General features: G+C 52.9%; 2 protein-coding genes and 2 non-coding genes across 4 annotated transcripts; 2 read left to right on the top strand and 2 right to left on the bottom strand.

Annotated features, from left to right (window-relative positions):
* Window positions 1–3366: 3366 nt before the first annotated feature.
* On the bottom strand, window positions 3367–4887 carry LOC119271015 (glycosyltransferase BC10-like). The gene is made up of 2 exons (XM_037552988.1): window positions 4301–4887; window positions 3367–4210 (listed from the first exon to the last, which is right to left on the bottom strand). The coding sequence occupies exons 1-2, from the start codon at window positions 4838–4840 to the stop codon at window positions 3557–3559; spliced, it is 1194 nt and encodes a 397-aa protein (XP_037408885.1). The 5' UTR covers window positions 4841–4887; the 3' UTR covers window positions 3367–3556.
* Window positions 4888–6643: 1756 nt separating this feature from the next.
* On the bottom strand, window positions 6644–8258 carry LOC119271773 (glycosyltransferase BC10-like). The gene is made up of 3 exons (XM_037553464.1): window positions 8046–8258; window positions 7422–7742; window positions 6644–7282 (listed from the first exon to the last, which is right to left on the bottom strand). The coding sequence occupies exons 1-3, from the start codon at window positions 8256–8258 to the stop codon at window positions 6644–6646; spliced, it is 1173 nt and encodes a 390-aa protein (XP_037409361.1).
* TRNAF-GAA lies at window positions 7322–7394 on the top strand. Its single transcript has one exon. It is a non-coding gene; the product is annotated as a tRNA-Phe (tRNA).
* TRNAF-GAA lies at window positions 7950–8016 on the top strand. Its single transcript has one exon. It is a non-coding gene; the product is annotated as a tRNA-Phe (tRNA).
* Window positions 8259–16527: the final 8269 nt, after the last annotated feature.

Here is a 16527-nt window from a genome sequence, read left to right as displayed (position 1 = left end):
CTTAATGGCGTGGAGGTCATCTCCTCGAGCCATATGGATATGGAGGATATAATCCTCAATCCAGACACCAGGGTCTGTTGTTCCGTCGTATGCCTCTATATTTACGGGTTTGAATCCCTCTGGAAATTCATGATCCAGCACCTCATCGGTTAAACATAGGGGGTGTGCGGCACCCCTGTATCCGGGTGTACCGCGTTCTTCGGATATTTGTTGTGTTGCATTGTATGCTGGAGCACGCTTACAAAGGTCCATAGATGGATTTGGTTGTGCCGTCCTTTTGATGCGAGTCCTCGCGTGGATCGCGTATTGGCTTATGTGCGGCGTTGTTTGCCGCTTTATGTTGGCCGTGAGGTCGCCTATCCGGCCAGATGGCTGTTTTGATTTTTGGTTGTGGGGGATCTAAGGCCTCCTCATCGAATTCAGGTAGCAACTTCCGCTTCGGGTAGCTCTTGGTAGGGCGATTACCACTGTACTTCGCTTGTGTGTTGAGTACTTTGTTCCATCTGATTTGGAGTGTGTCTTGCGCAGCTTTGAGCCTTTGCTTCTGTTTTTTAGACTCCTCGCGGTGGCAACGAGCCTTTGATGGGCATTCTGTTGCTCCGGGTGTCCGTCCGGTGTGACGTCATCTGGACTATGATCTTTGACAGAGTCGGGTTGTTCGGCTTGATTCTCCGTGTTGTCGTGGTCTGGCAATTGTTCCCCCTGCTCTAACGCTGGGTCTGTATGATCGTTGTTTCTGCCGAGGCGGGATTTGGGGCGGCGCTTACGCCGCCGTTTTGACTGTTTCTCGAGGGAACAACCCTTCATTGCGTCCTCCCGTTCCTCATCGTCATTTTCCTTTGGTGTGTCCACCATGTATACATCATGTGGTGAAGTGGGCGTCCAGTGCCCTGGGGGCAGTGGTTCCTGTTCGTCTCCTACATCGTCGTCCATGCCGTCGATGTATTCGGAGTCGGAGTCGAGCATGTCGGTTAAGTCATCGACAGTGGCTATTAAGTGGGTGGTGGGTGGGCCGCGAATTTCTTTGTCGTCCGTATCCCAGTCCTGCCGAACATAGTTCGGCCAGGATCCTCCTGACAAGGAGAGAGGCCTTAATGAGTTCAGTATGTCGCCAAAGGGCGAGTGTTGAAAAATATTCGCGGAGGTAAACTCCATGATCGGCGCCCAATCAGATTCGATAGGAACGGGCGCAGGCAGCTCGGAGTCCGTGGCCGGAGAAGGATCCGGCAGTTTAACAACACGGCTCTCGTGCAAGGTAAGGTTGATGTTTGGCTCGATCGCCGCTGAGGGTAAGGCCTTCGTGGCGGGGTCCATCCACCCATCCATGGACGGCGCGACTGGCTCCGAATTGAGGGTCGGAGCGGCTGCCTGTGCGATCTCCTGAACGCTGTCCGATTGTAGAGCTAAATCATACTCATCGTGACCGCGTGACGCACAAGGCAGAGGCTCGAATCCGTCGAAGATCAAGTCTCCACGGATATCGGCCGTGTAGTTTAAGCTTCCAAACCTGACTTGGTGGCCAGGGTCGTAACTTTCAATCTGCTCCAGATGGCCATGCGAATTGACCCGCAGTGCAAAGCCGCCGAACACGAAGATCTGTCCGGGGAGAAAAGTCTCACCCCGGACTGCATCGCTATCGATGATAGTAGAAGCCATCAAGCCTAACGGCGAGGACACAGAGGAACTCTCAATGAAAGCACCAATGTCGGTGTCAAAACCGGCGGATCTCGGGTAGGGGTCCCGAACTGTGCGTCTAAGGCGGATGGTAACAGGAGGCAGGGGACACAATGTTTTACCCAGGTTCGGGCCCTCTTGATGGAGGCAAAACCCTATGTTCTGCTTGATTAATATTGATGATATGGGTAGTACAAGAGTAGATCTACCACGAGATCAGAGAGGCTAAACCCTAGAAGCTAGCCTATGGTATGATTGTATGTTGTCCTACGGACTAAAACCCTCCGGTTTATATAGACACCGGAGAGGTTAGGGTTACACAAGGTCGGTTACAAAGGAGGAGATACACATATCCGTATTGCCTAGCTTGCCTTCCACGCCAAGTAGAGTCTCATTCGGACACGAGACGAAGTCTTCAATCCTGTATCTTCATAGTCTAACAGTCCGACCAAAGGATATAGTCCGGCTGTCCGGAGACCCCCTAATCCAGGACTCCCACAGCGGGTTTCATCCCGTGTGGGTTGGAGGAGGCAGTGGCGGTCCACATTGCACTCTACCGCTCCTGGGAGGACAATGCCCGGCGGACGGTAGAATCTGTCCGGCGTGACTCCATAGCGTCGGCTCAACGGGCGTTCTGGTCGTTTGGGGTTGGATCATCGTGGTCCCAGCAACCGGAAAATCTCTCCATCCCCATCACTAGTCGGGCGAACTATGAGTCCCACCGGGAACGGACGGCCCGCCGTGGGAAGGAGAAGATAAAGGCCGCCGAGACCCGTATCGCGGCGGAAATGTGGCGGCGAAGGCGGCGGAGGCGGCTGATGCAGTGCCGCGGGCAGCTGTAGAGGAGGAAGCCATATGTGCTCGCATTGTGAAGAAACGACAGTGGAGGAACACGCGCGCCCTCGTCCGAGAGCAGAATCAGGCGGTCCGTGCCATATGACCGGACTGCTACCGAAGGAGGAAAAGACGGACAGTGACGGTGAGGATAGCTCCGGCGACGGGCAGATTCAGTGCGGGTTGACTGGGGTGTCATCCCGTGCGGGTTGGAGGAGGCAATGCCGGTCCACATTGCACTCCGCTGCTCCTGGGAGGACAACGCCCAGCCGGCGACAGGATCTGTCTGGCACGACTCGGGTCCTTTGGGCTGGATCATCGTGGTCCGATATCCGAAAAATATCTCCTTCCCCATCACCAATTGGGTGGACTATGAGTCCCACCGAGAACGGGCGGCCTGCCGTGGGTAGAAGAGGATAAGGGCCACCGAGGCCTGTATCATGGCCGAAATGGCGGCAGCGGCTGATGCGGCGGCGTGGGCGGCCACAGAGGATGAAGCCATCTGCGCCCGCATTGTGAAGAAACGACAGCGGAGGAACAAGCGCGTCCTGGCCCGAGAGTAAAATTGGGCGGTCCGTGCCATATGACCAGACTGCCACCGAAGGAGGAAAAAGCGGACAGTGACGGCGAGGACAGCTCCGGCGACGAGCAAATTCAGTCATGTAAGATTAATGGATACAACACTCTAAATTCTGTATATTTTTTGGGAGTATCTAGAACACATTTAGATGAGATATAATTTGGTCTCATTCACTTTGAAAACAAGAACAAATACAACCCACGTTAGCACACACGCATCTTATAGCATCATATCCAATGGCTATAAAATGTGAATGAGACCATATTATATCTCATCTAAATGAGTTCTAGCAAAACTGATATTTTTTTCTACTAGCTAGTACTATCTTTCACAAATCTTGCGAATCAAATAAATCAGTAATATACATTCGCTAGATTGTGCGTTGCAGTTGCAGTCAACGTTAACCGGTTGCTTCACTAAAGAAAAGGGATTATTGAACCGTTGAACATACGCAGGGCTGCAGATCGATCAGTTCCCAGAGGCAAACAACTTGGGAGCCAGCTCGAGCAGGGCATCGAGCGCCTCCGGCTTGAACTTGCGTGCGAACACGGCGCACACCTCGGCCACCCCGCCGTTGTAGTAGCAGTCGCCGTAGCCCCGCCTCATCTCCTCGAAGAGCTCCTCGGTGATCTCGCTGCCGTTGTGGCTCTTTGGGTGCTGCCCCACCGGGTGCCGCCAGTCGGCGTAGGTGACGGTCCGGTTGGCGTTGCGGCGGCCCCAGCCCAGCAGGCTCGCCAGCGTCATGGGATAGTGCTCCTCCAGGTTGCGGACGCCGTGCTTGCCGTTCCGGAACACCGGGCCGTAGTAGGTCTCGTCGGAGACGACCTCGAGCGCGAGCGCGCGGTCCATCTCGAACCACTGCGCGCCCTTGCGCCATTGCGCTAGGCTGATGTTGCGCTCGGCGAAGAATTCCCGGTGCCGCGCGCGCCCGTCCCGGCGGTCGAAGCTGTCGACGAAGCTGGTGTTGGATCCGGTGAGGTAGGCGTACAGGGCGGGGAAGCCCAGGATGGGGATGCACGACTCCGACAGCAGCGCGAACCGCGCGTTGGCGACGTCCAGCAGCGCGTTCCCCAGCAGCCGCCGCTCCGCGTCCATCAGGTTGATGTTCCCCCAGCTCGTTCTCTGCATGCATGCATGCATGCACACCGCCGGCTATCAACGACGTCGACTAAGGTCGACGGGGACGACAGATATGAAATGTTAGTTGCGTACCTGGCTCGGGATGATACGGCCGTAGAAGGGGGAGTCGGGCGGCGGCGAGCCGGTGTAGTCGGGGCTGGTGTGCACGTAGATGGAGTAGAGCCCCTCGTGGCCATCGAAGAACTTGTCCCACAGGGGACGCAGCGGCACGTCCCCCCTCACCAGGAACAGGAAGGCCACCTTGGGCACGATCCTGTGCTTCGGCGTGCTCTTGATCCTCGGCACCATGGACGCCCTCCAGAGCAGCTCCTCGTCGGTCATGTTGTGCATGGCGCCGCTGCCGCTCTCCATGCGCCGTCTCTCCGTTGACGGCGTCGGCTCGGGAGGGGGCAACGGTGGCAGGATGCATGGCACCGCTTCCGGCGTTGTCGGTGGCGTTTGCAGCCGAGAGGCAGGCAGCAGCAATGGCGACAGGAAGTTGTGGACGTAGAAGTTCTCGAAGGTGACGTTGGAGACCAAGCCCAGCACGTATGCCAAGCAGAAGACGAGCAGCATGGGTACGACGGCGACGCGACCGCTGCCGGAACGAGGGGCCGGCGTGGGCTTCTTCATGGCCTAATTGCTAGCCTCGATCGAGCACGCGTGTGAGCTACGGAGAAGTTGATGCTCCGGCCTGTTGGCTATGCTTCCAACGACGTAATTCAGCCTTGGTTTATATGCATGTTAGCACTAGCTTGCTCTTGAAAAAGTATGATTAGATACTCAAAACGCAACTAACACAACAAAGCTGATTTACGAAACAGACATTAAATTTTATCTTGGTACATGTAATATGAATTTATGGCTTTGTACATAAAAATAGAGGGAGTACTAAAACGCAACTAAAACGGTAAATTTCGTGAAAACGGGTCTCGCGCGTGGGTCAGAAAGGGTTCTTGATTAGCTTAACTTCGAACTTGAAAAGCATGGAGTATGATTATTAGTTGAATCTCAGCTTCGTCACATTTTCCAAATTATACAAGGATATTGGAACTTCCTGAACATTTGCTATTAAGCTCGCGCGCCAGTTTTCTGTACATAAAGATGACCGACATCGGACGTTGCTTAATTGTGACCCATGTGATAGCACAAGGTCAATAGCTAGAGGAGACTTGGAAATAACACAAGCATACGGCGAGGAGACGGGGGATCACAGTAAAGGAGATGGGCAAGTAAATTGCGGGAGTGGCTATCCATAGTTGACTAAATATATTTTTGGCTACCAGCTGTCAATCCTCTCTATCCAACCATGCGATCCAAATCGTACGCTCCCAAAAGGTAAAAGCACCACACCATGCGATCCAACCATGTCAACTGCCAAACGCCTGATCGGCCGCCCGTGCCGTCCGATTAGCTCAACTGTTACCCGTTCGATCTGCATCATATTGCCTTTTCTTTTATGTTAAAGTTTCTTTTATGTTAAAGAAAAGGTTCTAGCTCGACTTTATAGATAAAGGCAATGAACGAGTTCACAAACAACAATCTAAAATCACAAGCATCAATAAATTATGGGCCATATACATGCATAAAATGTAGTGTATCTATACCTACTAATAAAGAGATTAATGTTTTTGCTTGTTCGTCATCAAATTACCCTCGAAGTTGGCAAGAATTAACTATCAATGCCACCCATAAGTGGCAAAAATGATTCACTTTTTATTAAGTGGATGCCGGTTATGTTTGGTTCATGTTATGCCCTCACATTGTCACAAGTGCACAAGCACCCGACTGATAGGTTGTCACTTAGCCATCGGGGACACCTGGGTTCGATCCCAGCTTGGTCCCCCTTTTCTCCCCGACCCTTTTCTCCCCGAATTTCTATTGATAGAGTTGCCTCACCAGATGTCGCCTAGCAGATGGGCTGCACAGTTCAATTGCAACATAACTATTTTCTAACTTTTTTTGCATGTTCAAGAACTTTTTAAAATATCTGTGATGTGCAATAAAAGTAACGCAACCAGGAAGGTGAGAGGCGCTATGTGCGTCGAGTTGCATGCAAAGAACTAGGCTCATTTCGTTCAGACGCAACCATTTTTTCTATTGATCTTCAATTGTATGAAGAGATGGCCTAAAACACGTTTAATAGAACCCTTTTATTGAGATTTTTTCACGACTTGGTGCAAATTTTAGACATTGCTTCAATTTTAAAATAATGCCTTGGTATAAAAGATTTGAAAATTAGGCTATTTAACATCAAAATCAACACACAAAAACCGTACCAAAAGTATTGTACGTGTAGCATGCTTTTTAATATACTATTTATATGAATTCGACATTAGTATGGGCCTCTCTGCCGTGGCACCATTCGTATGTCGTTGGACCGTGCTGACTGAAAGATCAATGGACATATCAATTATCTGTCTCGGGCATACAATCTCAGCCGAACCCCATGACCTTAGGAGCCAGCTCGAGCAGCTTGCCGAGCGCGTCCCCGGAGAACTTGCGCGCGAACATGAAGCAGAACTCAACGGCCCCGCCGCCCCCACGGTAGCCGCACTCCCCGTTCCCTCGCCTCATCTCCTCCAGCAGCTCTGCCGTGACGACCGTCCCGCCATAGCTCACCGGGTGCCAGGCTCCCGCCCGCCATTTGGCGTACGTGAGGGTCCGGTTCGCGTTGCGCGCGCCCCAGCCGAGCAGGGTCACCAGTGTCGGCAGGTAGTGCTCCTCCATGTTGGCGACGCCGTGGTGACCGCGGAACACGGCCATGAACCGCTCCTTGCCGACGACCTCCACGGCGATCGCTCGGTCCATCTCGAACCACTGTGACCCCTTGCGCCACTGGGCGAGGCTGACGTTGCGTTGGGTGAAGAAGGGGGCGTGCCGCGCGCCGTCGACGTAGCTGTCGACGAAGCTGGCGTTGGAGCCGGTGAGGAAGGCGTAGACGGCCGGGGAGGACAGGAGAGGGACGCACGACTCCGACAGCAGCGTGAACCGCGCGTTGGCGAGGTCCAGCAGCGCCGTCGCCACCAGTCGCCGCTCCGCGTCCACCAGGTTCATGTCGCCCCAGCTGGTGTTCTACGTGTACAACGAGATCATCAGGAAGTATAGACGCATGCGGGGATAGCTCAGTTGGGAGAGCGTCAGACTGAAGATCTGAAGGTCGCGTGTTCGATCCACGCTCACCGCATCACCTTTTTTTACTTTTGCACGTTACCTGGCTTGGGATCATGCGGCCGTGGAAGACGGAGTCTGCCGGCGGCAAGCTGGTGTAGGCGGGGCTGGCGTGGACGTAGATGGAGTAGAGCCCCTCGTGCCCGACGAAGAACTTCTCCCACAACGGCCGCAGCGGCAGGTCCCCCCTCACGAGGAACAGGAAGGCCACCTTGGGCACGATCCGCCACGGCACGCGGGCGACCCTGGGCACCATGGACGCCCTCCAGAAGAGCTCCTCGTCAGTCCTGTTGTGCATGAGGCCGCCACTCAGCCCGAGGAAGTCCGCGAACCCCAAGCTCGCTGGCGGGGACGGCGTCGGCTGCTGTGAGGGAGGAGAGGGCAACGGTGGGCCGACGGCGCACACTGTCTCCGGGGATGGCGAGGGCGACTGTGAGGGTAACTCTGTCACCGGCGACGGCGCGGGCGCGTGCGGGGGCGGGGGTGACGGCGACGACGCCGCCGCGCCGCCGCCACCAGTCCGCCATGGCGACGCCGGTCAGGGGTCCACCAGGGATGGCCGCATCAAGGAGGATAGCTCAGTTGGGAGAGCGTCAGACTGAAGATCTGAAGGTCGCGTGTTCGATCCACGCTCACCGCATCACCTTTTTTTACTTTTGCACGTTACCTGGCTTGGGATCATGCGGCCGTGGAAGACGGAGTCTGCCGGCGGCAAGCTGGTGTAGGCGGGGCTGGCGTGGACGTAGATGGAGTAGAGCCCCTCGTGCCCGACGAAGAACTTCTCCCACAACGGCCGCAGCGGCAGGTCCCCCCTCACGAGGAACAGGAAGGCCACCTTGGGCACGATCCGCCACGGCACGCGGGCGACCCTGGGCACCATGGACGCCCTCCAGAAGAGCTCCTCGTCAGTCCTGTTGTGCATGAGGCCGCCACTCAGCCCGAGGAAGTCCGCGAACCCCAAGCTCGCTGGCGGGGACGGCGTCGGCTGCTGTGAGGGAGGAGAGGGCAACGGTGGGCCGACGGCGCACACTGTCTCCGGGGATGGCGAGGGCGACTGTGAGGGTAACTCTGTCACCGGCGACGGCGCGGGCGCGTGCGGGGGCGGGGGTGACGGCGACGACGCCGCCGCGCCGCCGCCACCAGTCCGCCATGGCGACGCCGGTCAGGGGTCCACCAGGGATGGCCGCATCAAGGAGGAGAAGGCTGACGATGACGACGGTGGTGAGGATGGCGGCGATGACCGGCGACTACTTCGCGTTCAGCCAGTTTCTTTTTTAAATATATTTGCTATGTAAAAAGCCTTGAACATGTCTAATATATGCCAGATTTTGCCGAAATTTAGACGTGTTTAGCCGAACTTTGCCGAACGTTTTCTTTTTTGAAAAAATTTAGACGCGTCTAGGGGCGGCCTTGGGGTCGGCGGCTGGGGACCAACTCGCCCCAGGGCGTTTTTTTGCGTCGGCTTGCCCCTAGGCGGCGATTTTAGGCGCCTCCTGGGGGCCAACGGCCGGAGATGCTCTAACATTGCTTTTGTCTTGCAAAAAGTTAACAACAACAACAACAAAGCCTTTAGTCCCAAACAAGTTGGGGTAGGCTAGAGGTGAAACCCATAAGATCTCGCAACCAACTCATGGCCTGGCACATGGATAGCAAGCTTCCACGCACCCCTGTCCATAGCTAGCTCTTTGGTGATACTCCAATCCTTCATGTCTCTCTTAACGGACTCCTCCCATGTCAAATTCGGTCTACCCCGCCCTCTCTTGACATTCTCCGCACGCTTTAGCCGTCCACTATGCACCTGAGCTTCTGGAGGCCTGCGCTGAATATGCCCAAACCATCTCAGACGATGTTGGACAAGCTTCTCTTCAATTGGTGCTACCCCAACTCTATCTCGTATATCATCATTCCGGACTCGATCCTTCCTCGTGTGGCCACACATCCATCTCAACATACGCATCTCCGCCACACCTAACTGTTGAACATGTTGCCTTTTAGTCGGCCAACACTAAGCGCCATACAACATTGCGGGTCGAACCGCCGTCCTGCAGAACTGGCCTTTTAGCTTTTGTGGCACTCTCTTGTCACAGAGAATGCCAGAAGCTTGGCGCCACTTCATCCATCCGGCTTTGATTCGATGGTTCACATCTTCATCAATACCCCCATCCTCCTGCAGCATTGACCCCAAATACCGAAAGGTGTCCTTCTGAGGTACCACCTGGCCATCAAGGCTAACCTCCTCCTTACACCTAGTAGTACTGAAACCGCACATCATGTACTCGGTTTTAGTTCTACTAAGCCTAAACCCTTTCGATTCCAAGGTTTGTCTCCATAACTCTAACTTCCTATTTACCCCCGTCCGACTATCGTCAACTAGCACCACATCATCCGTAAAGAGCATGTTGGCACTGGTCCCGACGTCGACGCAGCGATCCACTGATTACTTTCCGGCGGAGCGACGAACGACGAACCAGTGCCAACAATTGGTATCTAGAGCTTTGGTATTGACGTGATTCTCGGAAAGCAATCGAAGGATCATGTCGACCACGGGCAAGGAGATCGTGACGGTGGCAGCGGGAGCACCGATGCCGATGGTGGGGGATCACAATTTCCCCGTCTGGATCGAGAGGACTACGCACTATGGGCGATGAACATGGAGGTCGCGATGGAGGGAGCTGAGTTCTGGGAAGCCGTCGACCCCGGCGGCGCCGAGTACGCGAAGGGCGCGGCGAAGTATCGGAAGGATCGTCAGGCGTTAACGGCGATCTACTCCGCCATGCCGAAGGATGTGCTGCAACACCTCGTCGGAAAGAACTCGGCGAAGGAGGCATGGGATACCATCAAGATCCTGCACCAGGGTCATGACCGTGTCAAGGAAGCACACCTTCAGTCCCTGATGAGAAGCTACGAGTGCCTGAAGATGGATGAAAGTGAGACGGTTGATCAGTTTGCCGCCCGTCTCAAGACCCTCGTCAATGGCATACGCAGCTATGGTTCAACCCTTGAAGAAGTTGCGATCGTCCGACGATTTTTACGCGCCGCGCCGGCACGGTACATCCAGATCGTCACGTCGATCGAACAATGTCTCGACCTAAAGACTCTCACGGTCGAGGATCTCGTCGGAAGGTTCAAGGCCCACGACGAGAGAATTCGTCTCAGCTTCGGCGATTCGAAGGAGAGTGAGCATCTCATGCTTACAATGGCTCAATGGATGGCCCTGATGAAAGAAAAGCAAGGTGGATCCTCGAGCGGCAGTAAAGCAAAGGAGAAGCAACGCCCGACGAAAAAGGACTTCGCTGGACAGGAAGAAAAGGCTAGAAAACCAAGGAGAAAATTTGACATAAAGAAAGTAAAGTGTCACAATTGTGGAATCCTCGGTCACTTCAAGTCTGATTGCAAGAATCCATCGAAGGAAAGAGCTCTCATGGCCAAGGGAGGCGATGATAGCGACATGATGCTCATGGTCGAAGTATGCGAGCTTATGGACGAGGAGGGTCCATCTCCAAAGGCGCCGGCTACCGAGGTTGTCACGCTCAATGAAGAGAAGGTTTATCTTCATGACAAGAAGAGGACGAACACGGCGAGACACGTGTGGTACCTCGACACGGGAGCAAGCAACCACATGACCGGCGACAAGGACCAGTTTTCTGAGCTAAATCTCTCGGTGGGAGGCACGGTTCGGTTCGGTGATGGGCGAACCATTGACATCACAGGGCGAGGCACTATCCTGTTTGAGCTGAAGAACGGCGGTCACAAGGTACTCACAGATGTGTACTATATTCCCAAACTAAAGAGCAACATTATAAGTCTCGGCCAGCTTGAGGAGCGTGGTTGCAAGATTGTGCTCGAAGATGGCTATTTATGGGGGTATGACCGTCAGAGGATGTTGATCATGAAAGTGCAGAGGTCGCCGAACAGACTCTACATCCTCCACTTGGATCGTGTGGATCCAGTATGTCTCTTGTCAAGCATGGAAGACTCAGCATGGAAGTGGCACGCACGCTACGGTCATCTAAATTTTCAAGCTCTTCGGCAACTTGGACAAAAGGAGATGGTACGTGGTCTACCGTGCATCGATCATGTTGAGCAAGTGTGCGACGTTTGCCTTGTTGGGAAACAAAGGCGGGCCTCGTTCCCCAGAGAGGGAAACTTTAGAGCAAGTAAAGCTCTTGAGTTGGTCCATGGAGATTTGTGCGGCCCTATTACTCTGGCTACCCCAGCTGGGAACAAATACTTCTTGCTCATCGTCGACGACTTCAGCAGATACATGTGGATTGTGTTGTTGAAGACTAAAGATCAAGCTTTGCAAGCCTTCAGGAAAGTAAAGATGGTGGCCGAAGTCGAGTCTGAAGCCAAACTGAAGGCCCTCCGTACCGATCGGGGGGGTGAGTTCAAGTCTCGTGAATTCACGGAATTTTGCGAAGCACATGGGATCAAGCGGTATCTTACGGCGCCATATTCACCGCAGCAAAACGGTGTTGTGGAACGAAGGAATCAAACCGTGGTGGCGATGGCACGAAGCATGATGAAGAGCAAAGGGATGCCGGGCAAGTTTTGGGGTGAGGCGGTCAACACGGCCGTTTATTTGCTGAATCGGGCTCCAACCAAGAGTGTGGTTGAGATGACACCGTACGAAGCTTGGTATGGACACAAGCCCGTGGTTGATCATCTTCGCACTTTTGGGTGCGTCGCGCATGTGAAGACGGTGGCCGGGCATACTAGCAAGTTGGCGGACCGGAGTACTCCAATGGTGTTGGTTGGCTATGAAGCGGGCACGAAGGCATACTGTGCGTGCAACCCCTCTAACAATAAGGTGGTTGTAACGCGTGACGTGGTCTTTGAAGAAGTAAGGTCATGGAATTGGAACTCCACCGAGCCGGTATACCCGATCTCTGATGAAATCTTTCACGTCTTTTACAACGATTCTGAGCGTGCAGATAATATTGATCAACCGGACACTTCGGCGGCATGGAGCGATGCTCGAGACGACGACGCGCGGCGAGACATGTCAGAGAGTTCACCTGTATCTGGTGACATCCCAGGAAGAGACGCTGCGAGCGGCGCTACAGGCAGCAGCAACAGCAGTGGACAGAGAGCCACGTACCCTGCGCCCGGCAGCCCAGCCAGGTGCGCTGGAGGCAGCAGCAGCTCAGCACCAGGCTCTCCACCAGGGAGTTCTTCCCACGAGCCAGAAAGCCCAGCCGCTTCCCAATCTCCACAATGCCACGTGACAGGAGGTCCAGAAGTGCATGCACGTGAAGCAACTTCAGATTTCGTGGCTGGTTCTTCTGGTGCACGTGCAGATAGCTCAGGAGAGCCCCAATCGCCAGAAAATAGAAGCTTGGCAACTTCAGATGAATTTTCTTCGTCTTCGACAGAACAGGAGACGAGGGAACATCCGCCTACGCCAGTCCGTCTTCGACCAGTGTTAGATTTATATCCGAAGAAAGCACTTCAAAAGGTAAATCCGGTGAAAATTAAAAGAAGAGGACGACAATGTTTGCTAAGCGTCGAGGAACCGACGAAATTTGAAGATGCAAACAAAGAGGAGTACTGGCATCGTGCTATGGATGAAGAGTTGGGATCGATACGAGACAACAAAGTATGGGAGCTCGCGGATCTTTCCAACGGCCATAAAGCCATAGGGCTCAAGTGGGTGTACAAAGTCAAGAAGGATGCTGAAAGGAACTTGCTGAAGCATAAAGCTCGGCTCGTAGCTAAAGGATTCGTGCAAGAGCAAGGTGTGGACTTCGAGGAAGTGTTCGCTCCAGTCACAAGGATGGAATCGGTGAGGCTAGTTATAGCTCTCGCGGCTCAAGAATCTTGGAAGCTACATCACATGGATGTAAAATCCGCATTTTTGAATGGGGAGTTGAAAGAAGAAGTATACGTGAAGCAACCACCGGGGTACATCAAGGAAGGAGAGGAACACAAGGTGTTGAAGCTACACAAGGCATTGTACGGGCTACATCAAGCTCCTCGGGCGTGGAACATCAAGCTTGACCGTACATTGATTTCTCTTGGTTTTGAGAAAAGTCCACTAGAGCATGCTATGTAGAAACGAGGTAAAGGCAAGGATCGTCTCTTAGTGGGCATCTATGTTGATGATCTCTTGATAACTGGAGCAGACGAAGAGGAGATTACGCGATTCAAGCTACAGATGAAGGAGCTATTCAAGATGAGTGATCTAGGGCTCTTGACTTACTACCTCGGGATCGAGGTACATCAAAAGCCGGAGGGGATCACACTATGCCAGGAGGCATATGCAAAGAAGATACTTGAAAGCTGTAGCATGGAGGATTGCAACCCAAGTTTTGTTCCAATGGAGCCTCGACTGAAACTTAGCAAAAGAAGTGAAGCCCCTGCGGTTGATGCAACGGATTATAGAAGTATGGTCGGAAGCCTAAGGTATCTTGTGAATACACGACCAGACTTGGCCTATTCCGTTGGCATAGTGAGTCGCTTCATGGAAGCGCCCACGACTGGACATTGGGCAGCTGTCAAACATATACTCAGGTACATCAAAGGGACAACAAACTTCGGTTGTGTCTATTTGAGAGAGAACAAGAAGGAGATGGTGGAGCTACTTGGCTATAGTGATAGCGACCTGGCAGGAGATGTGGACGACCGTAAAAGTACCTCGGGAGTGGCATATTTCTTGGGCGGGAGCATAGTGACTTGGCTATCACAAAAGCAAAAGGTGGTCGCATTATCATCCTGCGAAGCAGAGTATATTGCAGCTGCGACCGCGGCGGGTCAAGGTGTGTGGCTAGGAAGGCTACTCAATGACCTCACAGACAAGGAAGCAGAGAAAGTGGTGCTCAATGTTGATAACAAGTCTGCGATTGCCCTATGTAAGAATCCAGTGCATCATGACAGGACGAAGCACGTCGACATAAGGTATCACTACATACGGGAGTGCGTGGAAGAAAGCAAGATTGAAGTCAACTACGTTTGCACCGACGACCAGCTTGCAGATATCCTAACCAAGTCTTTGGGGCGGCAGAAGTTCACGGAGATGCGGGAAGGATCGGCGTCCAAGCTGTGAAGTGAGGACATCGTGCTTAGGGGGGTGATTGTTACAGATAATCACGATTAGGAGAAAACTAGTCCGGGACGGACTTGTAGTCTTTTGCCGAGTCGGCTAGGTGCTAGGTAGGATAGCTACTATTTATACCTAGCACCTAGCCGACTCGGCAAAAGACTACAAGTCCGTCCCGGACTAGTTTTTTCCTAATCGTGATTATCTCTAACAAAGCATACACCATGGGATATCTCCTTGTATATCCCTTGTGACCTCATCCATCACCAATGCAAAAAGATAAGGGCTCAAAGCTGACCCCTGATGCAGTCCTATCTTAATCGGGAAGTCATCAGTGTCGACATCACTTGTTCGAACACTTGTCACAACATTATCGTACATGTCCTTGATGAGGGTAATGTACTTTGCTGGGACTTTGTGTTTCTCCAAGGCCCACCACATGACATTCCGCGGTATCTTATCATAGGCCTTCTCCAAGTCAATGAACACCATATGCAAGTCCTTCTTTTGCTCCCTATATCTCTCCATAAGTTGTCGTACCAAGAAAATGGCTTCCATGGTCGACCTCCTAGGTATGAAACCAAACTGATTTTTGGTCACGCTTGTCATTCTTCTTAAGCGGTGCTCAATGACTCTCTCCCATAGCTTCATTGTATGGCTCATCAGCTTAATTCCACGGTAATTAGTAGAACTCTGAACATCCCCCTTGTTCTTGAAGATTGGTACTAATATACTCCGTCTCCATTCTTCTGGCATCTTGTTTGCCTGAAAAATGAGGTTGAAAAGCTTGGTTAGCCATACTATCGCTATGTCCCCGAGACCTTTCCACACCTCAATGGGGATACAATCATGGCCCATCGCCTTACCTCCTTTCATCCTTTTTAAAGCCTCCTTGACCTCAGACTCTTGGATTCGCCACACAAAATGCATGCTGGTCTCATCAAAGGAGTCATCCAGTTCAATGGTAGAACTCTCATTCTCCCCATTGAACAGCTTGTCGAAGTACTCCCGCCATCTATGCTTAATCTCCTCGTCCTTCACCAAGAGTTGGCATGCTCCGTCCTTGATGCATTTGACTTGGCCAATATCCTCGTCTTCCTCTCTCGGATCTTGGCCATCTTATAGATGTCCCTTTCACCTTCCTTCATGCCTAATCGTTGGTAGAGGTCCTCATATGCCCGACCCCTTGCTTCACCAACAGCTCGCTTTGCGGCCTTCTTCGCCATCTTGTACTTCTCTATGTTGTCTGCACTCCTATCCAGGTATAGGCATTTGAAGCAATCTTTCTTCTCTTTAATCGCCTTCTAGACATCATCATTCCACCACCAGGTATCCTTATCTTCGCTTCTCCTTCCCCTGGACACTCCAAGCTCCTCCGAGGCCACCTTACGAATGCAAGTCGCCATCTTCGTCCACACATCGTTCGCATCTCCTCCTTCCTCCCAAGGGCCCTCCTTAATGACCCTCTCCTTGAACGCTAGAGCTACCTCCCCCTTGAGCTTCCACCACTTCGTTCTAGCGACTTTGGCACGCTTATCCCGCTGGATACGAATCCGAAAGCGGAAGTCAGCAACCACCAGCTTATGCTGGGGTACAACACTCTCTCCAGGTATCACCTTACAGTCTAGGCACGCACGCCTATCTTCTCTTCTCGAGAGGATGAAATCAATCTGGCTAGAGTGTTGGCCACTACTAAAAGTCACCAGATGTGATTCTCTCTTTCTAAAGAGGGTGTTAGCTACAATCATGTTGTAGGCTAGAGCAAAGCTTAAGACATCTTCTCCTTCTTGATTCCTGATGCCATAGCCAAAGCCCCCGTGCGCCCCTTCAAAACCTGTGTTAGATGCACCCACGTGGCCATTGAGGTCTCCTCCTATGAAGAGCTTCTCACCAATCGGTACACTCCTAACCATGTCTTCCAGGCCTTCCCAGAACTCCCTCTTGGTGTTCTCATTGTGGCCTACTTGCGGGGCATACGCGCTGATAACATTGAGAACCAAGTCCTCAACTACCAGCTTGACCAGGATAATCCGGTCCCCACGTCTCTTGACGTCTACCACTCCATACTTGAGGCTCTTGTTGATCAAGATGCTTACGCCATTTCTGTTTG

Source organism: Triticum dicoccoides, chromosome 3A (assembly GCF_002162155.2).
Source record: "Triticum dicoccoides isolate Atlit2015 ecotype Zavitan chromosome 3A, WEW_v2.0, whole genome shotgun sequence".
Taxonomy (NCBI): Eukaryota; Viridiplantae; Streptophyta; class Magnoliopsida; order Poales; family Poaceae; genus Triticum; species Triticum dicoccoides.
Note: the sequence above shows the minus strand (reverse complement) of the source record. Positions and strands in the feature narration are given on the sequence as shown.